The sequence below is a fragment of the Silurus aristotelis genome (assembly GCF_946808225.1).
Source record: "Silurus aristotelis genome assembly, chromosome: 4".
Lineage (NCBI taxonomy): Eukaryota > Metazoa > Chordata > Actinopteri > Siluriformes > Siluridae > Silurus > Silurus aristotelis.
Genome location: NC_139577.1, coordinates 6,715,017 through 6,721,947, shown reverse-complemented (window position 1 = coordinate 6,721,947; position 6,931 = coordinate 6,715,017). Strand labels below are relative to the sequence as shown.

General features: G+C 36.4%; 1 protein-coding gene across 2 annotated transcripts in view; it reads left to right on the top strand.

Moving 5' to 3' along the window:
* The first annotated feature begins 1,820 nt into the window (after positions 1–1,820).
* The window catches only part of jag2a (jagged canonical Notch ligand 2a), a 35,631-nt gene continuing 30,520 nt past the window's right edge, over positions 1,821–6,931 (top strand). The window contains exons 1-2 of one of the 2 annotated variants that reach the window (XM_083540396.1): positions 1,821–2,234; positions 2,930–3,259. In XM_083540396.1, the coding sequence (XP_083396522.1) occupies positions 2,172–2,234; positions 2,930–3,259 (393 nt within the window). In that variant the 5' untranslated portion in view covers positions 1,821–2,171. The remainder of the gene's footprint in view (positions 2,235–2,929; positions 3,260–6,931) is intronic. The other variant, XM_083540397.1, reaches the window with a different exon arrangement.

The window sequence follows — 6,931 nt, the reverse complement described above, 5'->3', positions numbered from 1 at the left end:
GATGGAGTGAGAGATAAGTTTGCTGCAGCATGCTAAATTCTTGTGAAAAATAAATGGAGCTGATAAAGAAATGCAGAAAAAAGAGGAGAGGAACTGTGATGTGAAGCACTCTTACATTCTTTGCTTTAAATCTCCAGAAAGGCTTTACCAGAAGCAGTCGAGTATCAGCAGATGGCGCAAACACACACACACACACACACACACACACTCGCACGCACGCACACTCACGCACACACCCCTTTAGAACTATTTGTAATTTACAGATCATTTATTTCACTTTAAGCATGTCTTCAAATTTGTTTCCTGTCTGTGGGAAATCGTTTCCTTCAAATTGTGACACAGTCTTGGGGATGTTCCGGAGGAAGTATAACCTCAGCCATCCATCATAACAGTTGTTTTTGGAATAATAAACAGATTTCAGTCTGTGTGAAATGGATTTCTGACAGACAGGTTGATGGTATATTCTCTTATGTCTTTACATTTCTCGAGGACGTTCTGGTACTAAATGGAAATGTGTTTCAGTCTGAGCAGGTAAACCCCCCCCCCCCCAAAAAAAACCTTGCTTTTATACTGCAGTTATAATGGATGGCAGGAGTAAAAAAAAGAGTTTTACTGACTTTGAAAAAAATGTTGAAGATCGAGCCAGAGTACAGTGCTCAAGCAGTGCTCAACGTGTGCTCCAGGGCTGGGTAGAACTCTGGAGAAAGAAGAAAGAAACTACAAGATTTCTTTCTCTCTCTCTCTCTCTCTCTCTCTCTCTCTCTCTCTCAAAAAAATGTCATCCGAGTATCTAAGAAACACAAAAGTCAACAAGTCTTAGTTATTAAAAACAAATCCAGCAAAAGACGCTCAGAATAGACAGATTTAACCCGTTTTTATTATAATTAGTATTATATATAATTTTTATATATATAGTATTATTATATTTAGTATAATAGTATATATATATATATATATATATATATATATATATATATATATATATATATATATATATATATATATACATATATATATATATATATATATATATATATATATATATATATATATATATATATATATATATACTATTATACTAAATATAATAATACTATATATATAAAAATTATATATAATACTAATTATAATAAAAACGGGTTAAATTTATTGCAAAACACACACACACACACACACACACACACACACACACACACATATATATATATATATATATATATATATATATATATATATGTGTGTGTGTGTGTGTGTGTGTGTGTGTGTGTGTGTGTGTGTGTGTGTGTGTGTGTGTGTGTGTGTCTATTAACTTATCTAATCAATACGAGTATTTTTGATTGTGATAATGATGATTATTGTAAATATTATTATTGTTGTTGTAATACATAATGACACCTTAGTAATATTAAAACACACACACACATACACACACACACACACACACACACACACACACACACACACACACACACACATATATATATATATATATATATAAAAGTACATAAGTAAGTACATATTATTTGGTTTTAGACTTTCACTAGTTTTACAGTTATTACATCATATTTTACATGAATTAATTTGAAGCTCTGGCTGGTATGAGTTGCAGTTAACCAGTTAACCAGACTTACAAGTTAACCAGGTTAGTTTGGTAGCAGATAACTGAGTAAATCTTGAATAAGTTTGCATTAGTCTAAATTAGCTAAATTAGTTGGTTTTAATTTAATCTCGCAATCACAAGTCGTCTCCTTCTTCCTCGTCGCTGATTGGCTGAACAGAGACTCTGTTAAGGATCGGGAGGATGTGATTGGCTGTATGTGGTGTCGCTCAAAATCCTGTGGCGCGTGAGTGAGCGAACAAGCGCGCGCGTGTGCGTGCGTGTGGGAGAGTGTGCGCGCGCTGGTCACTACACCAACTTTTTTTTTTCAACGACCCGCTTCTGGAGTGTGCGCGCGCGCGTGTGTGTGTGTGTGTGTGTGTGTGTGTGTGTTTGCGCGCGCGTGTGTGCATGAGTGTGAGTGTGCGCGTGTGTGTTTTTTTTCCACCCCAGGACTGGAGGCGCAGAGCGCGCGGCGGCGTGGCGGATGTTCTCATCTCTCAGGAGCGTCTTCTGTACCATGGAGAACCGCGTTCTGCTCTACGCGTCGTTACCGTGAAGCCTCAACGGAGTCATGTGGAGCTGCACGGGCGCTTTCCTGCACTCGGTTTGCATCGTTCTGACGTTTTGGTTTGAGGTGAGAGACGATACTGAGCCGTATTTCTGATCGCGTGCAGAAAAATGTAAATAATAAAAATGGTCAATGAGGACAAACTCATTATGAGATTTTATCTTTATTTCTCCTCGGAGACTGAGTTTATTCATTCAAATAGAAATTGAAAATATTAGGATGATCTGATTCGATTTTTTTCTCTTACTAAAGCGATACCGATATTAGAGTTCACTGGTGTATATAATATATAATTATAGGCATATTTGTCTGATTTTAGCAACCCCCCCCCCCCCTGCCCCCCGCAGGTTGAGCAACAAAAACAGCAAACACAGCAAAAAAAAAAAAGTCAACTCTCAAAAGTTTTTATTTTGGAGAAAGGCATTTTCTCTGCAATATAATCAATGCCATGGATAAATCTCAGGAAATCAGATTTTGTTCCTCCTGAATCTGATCAGAATCAGTTTAAAGTGCAAGGGAAAATCAGACCAAACTTGAGATATTCCTGTACCTGAACATGGAGCTGTGTCTAGTACGATCTCAGGACACATTTGACTCACCGTATTAGATTTCATGTCTAACGTGCCTCACGTGTGAACGTGCCTCACATATGGCGCAGTGAATATGTCATGAATAAATGTCAAATCTTTATCTGATGCAGTGCTTCAGGTCAGTGTTGTCTCAGATACTGACGCTCCTGTGATCGTTCGGTTTTCCTGCAGGTGTGCTGGGGGTCCGGTTACGTGGAGCTGCGTGTGCTCAGCGTGGAGAACTGGAAAGGGGCGCTGGCGAGCGGCGAGTGCTGCGGCGGGGAAAGGGGGGCTAGGCAGGGCCAGGGCGACGACTGCAGCGCTGTGGAGTGCAGCACGTATTTCAGGGCGTGTCTGAAGGAGTACCAGGTGGAGGTCATGACCTCGGGCCCATGCACCTATGGAACAGCGAGCTCGGCCATCGTAGGTGGCAACTCGTTTCAGCTTGAGGGAACTGGGAATAACCGGAACAAAGGCAGCAACATCGGCACTTTAATCATTCCATTCCAGTTTGCCTGGCCGGTAAGTCTGTCTATTATCCATCCAGTCATCCATCCATCTATTCCATCTATCTATCTATCTATCCATCCATCCATCCATCTATTCCATACATCCCTTCATCTATCCATCAATCCCATCTATCCATCTATCCATCCATACATCCATTCATCCATCCATCCATCCATCCATCCATCCATCCATCCATCCATCCATCCATCCATCAATCAATCTCTTTAGAAACTTTCTGTACTACAACAGAGATAGCTAAAGTACACACATCCTTTACTCAAGTTGAAGTACAGATACTCATGTTTTAAAAGACTCTGGTGAAAGTTGAAGTATTGACTACACTTTTTAACTCGTGTTAAAGTAAAAAAATGTGGGCTCTGACATGTACTTAAATTAAAAGTAGTCATTACTACCTGTTTTAGTGTCACACTGGTAACTGGACCTCACATTATATATTAATACAAAACAAATTTCTAATTTTGTTACCCAATGAATGTATCTAGGCTAAACAAACATCCATATAGAACACAAGCAGAGTAAGGATGAGGAATGTCTCTGTTCTCAGTCCTGTCCTTATTGTTAGCTTTGTAAACTAGCCTACATCTGTGGTGTTTGAGAGCCAGGAAATTATACACCAGCGGTAGGTTGAAAAAGCCACGCAATGACAAGAAATCGGTTGATAAGCTGCAAACGGTGTGCAATAAGAAGTATTCACCAAATAGATTAAAACTAAAGTAAGGCACCTGGTTTAAAAATGCAAGCGGTAGAAAGTACAGATATTTGTGTAAAAAAAATTAATAAGCGAAAGTAAAAAGTTGTTCGAAAAATAAATAGTAAAGTACTGATACCAGAAAAATCTACTTAAGAACAGTAACGAAGTATTTGTACTTCTGTACTTCCCACCTCTGTACTACAATCTTTAGTACTTGTATAGTAGATGTACTTTCCATCTATGTATAACCGTATATATCTATCTATCTATCTATCTATCTATCTATCTATCTATCTATCTATCTATCTATCTATCTATCTATCTATCTATCTATCTATCTATCCATCCATCCATCCATCCATCCATCCATCCATCCATCCATCCATCCATCCATCCATCCATCCATCCATCCATCCATCCATCCATCCATCCATCCATCCATCCATCCATCCATCTATGAGCACATTTTGGTTAGGAGCCTCTCTATCATTTCTTGGGACTGCAATTTGCCATGAACAGCTTTACAGTGGAGTGAAACTGTAATGATGGTAGTTTGGTGTGTAGTTTATCCTTAACACTGTCACCACTAACTTCCTTAATAGCGTTAAAGAACAATGTATTAGCTTATCCACACGGGAAAACTTCTTTTTTGACATTGTGGATCAGCTTTGAGGACATCATTATTATTATGATTATATAAAGAGGTAGTGAAGAGAGTCATGATTTGAGCCTCCTGTTGTCTGTTGTAAAATTTTTCCTTGGCATCTTTACCTCTGGTAATGTATGTTTAGGGACTAATTTATGTATTTGTGTAAAAACCAACAACAATTGTAATGACAGGAAGTAATGTATCAATGACTGCAGTTATACCTGATGTGATAGATTTATTAATTCGCTTGATTTATTTTACGAAACAAGTATTACATTTAGGTTTATTTTCAAAATTCAGCCCGAGTCCCAACACGCACCCAAACACACACACACAGACACACACACACACACAACACACACACACACACACACACTGGGAAACCCCTGATATAGATCCCGATAAAGGTAGAGCAAACTAAATGCAGACATTCCTTTGGCACGAAATCTTTGAGCTTCTCTCTCTTTCTCTCTCTCTCTCTCTCTCTCTCTCTCTCTCTCTCTCTCTCTCTCTCTTTCACTTTTTCTGTTTCTCTATTACTCTTTCTCTCTCTCTCTCTCTTTCTCACATGCTATCTGTCACCCCTATGTGTGAATCATCAGCTTTCGCTTTCAACGCTTAACCTCAATCATCACCAGCTCAGACACCTTACTGCTGTTTCTCTGAAATGGGACTCTCAGCTAGCGGGGGATTGGCTGTGTTTCGGTGCAGACATTCACTAGGGTTCAGTGTACGTAAGAATTAAAGCATGGATGTGCAAAAAACTTGTCTATTGCAGTTAAACTTCACTCCAGTTGGTGGTGTACAAGTATGCATGTGACAGAGAACCTATAGAGAAATGACTGAGTGAAATTTTAAATATGAAGCTTTATAGAATTAAATCAGTCAGATTTCATACGTGTCATGATCATGATCAGTCTCGGTTTTTATGTTGTGAATTAAAACAATAATTCACATTAAAAACACCACACCATTATCTTATTTAACAGATCAATTACGAAGTTAGCGTAGCTTGCATTTGTCACGTCTTCTCATAGCCAGGTTACATGAACACACGCTATAAAATAAAGTAAATAAACTATTGGGAATAATTTTATACATATTCATAGACAAAAATATATTAAAACGTAAATCAGTAAATCTGAATTAGGCCTTGGGGAAAACTCACTGTGTCTACACACGGAAATAAGATTAGTTTTGTGCATGCCTGAAAACGCTAAAATATCCAAAGCGCTAGCGTTAGCGTAGCGTTATGGATTCTTTTTCATTTTATGTCAAGCTTCAATAATTTCTCTTAAAAGGAGAAAATCCTGACAATTGCACATATCGAAGTAGTGAATGAATTAAGGATGAAAGGATTGAAGACATTTGTTAAAGTATGCTGAAATAAGCAGAACAGTTGAGTAGATCATATCTTTAGAAAATTAAATATTAAATATAAAACACACGCACACACACACAGACACACACACACACACACACACACACACACACACACACACACACACACACACACACACACACACACACTTATTTTCACAGTATGTATATATCTGAAAATTTTATTCAGAATTTCTATTTATTTAATTGTATTTAATCAATTTAATTTGTTCCAATTAAATCGATTACTCAGTTTAATCAATATAATAAAAATGTATATTGCATTAATTTGATTTTATATATATATATATATATATATATATATATATATATATATATATATATATATATATATATATATATATATTAGGGCTGTCAATCGATTAATATTGATGAATTGCATGATTATCATGAGTTAACTCACAATTAATTGGGACAATCACAAATTTGTTTCTGTTTTAAAACTTTTTTTAATACTCATGGGCATGTTGGGTACAAATATATATGCTTTATGAAAGTGTATGTTTATTAATAGTAAAAACATACTTAACATGACAAAATATTCTTGTAAATGTTTTAAAGTAATTATTGTGTTTTCAATTAAATAAATCATCAGGAAATTACCATGTTTCCACACGGACCGTTTTAATTTCCGGATGTGTGCATCATGGTGGATTTTGGTGCTTAATTTAAGACTTGGTGCATCAGTAAAACAAATGTTTAGTAATAAAAACATTTTTTTTTAGTGTTTATTATTATTTTTTTATATATGAGTAAAGAAAGGACGTTGTAAAAAAAATGTGTGTTGCTTTTAAGGCTTTAATTTAGCTTCTTTTATAGTTATTTATTTACATGTTTTATAAAAAATGGTCAATCAGAAATTGGGTGCTGTATTAATCATAGAATCAAAATAAAATCAGTGCCGTTAAAATGAATTTGCATT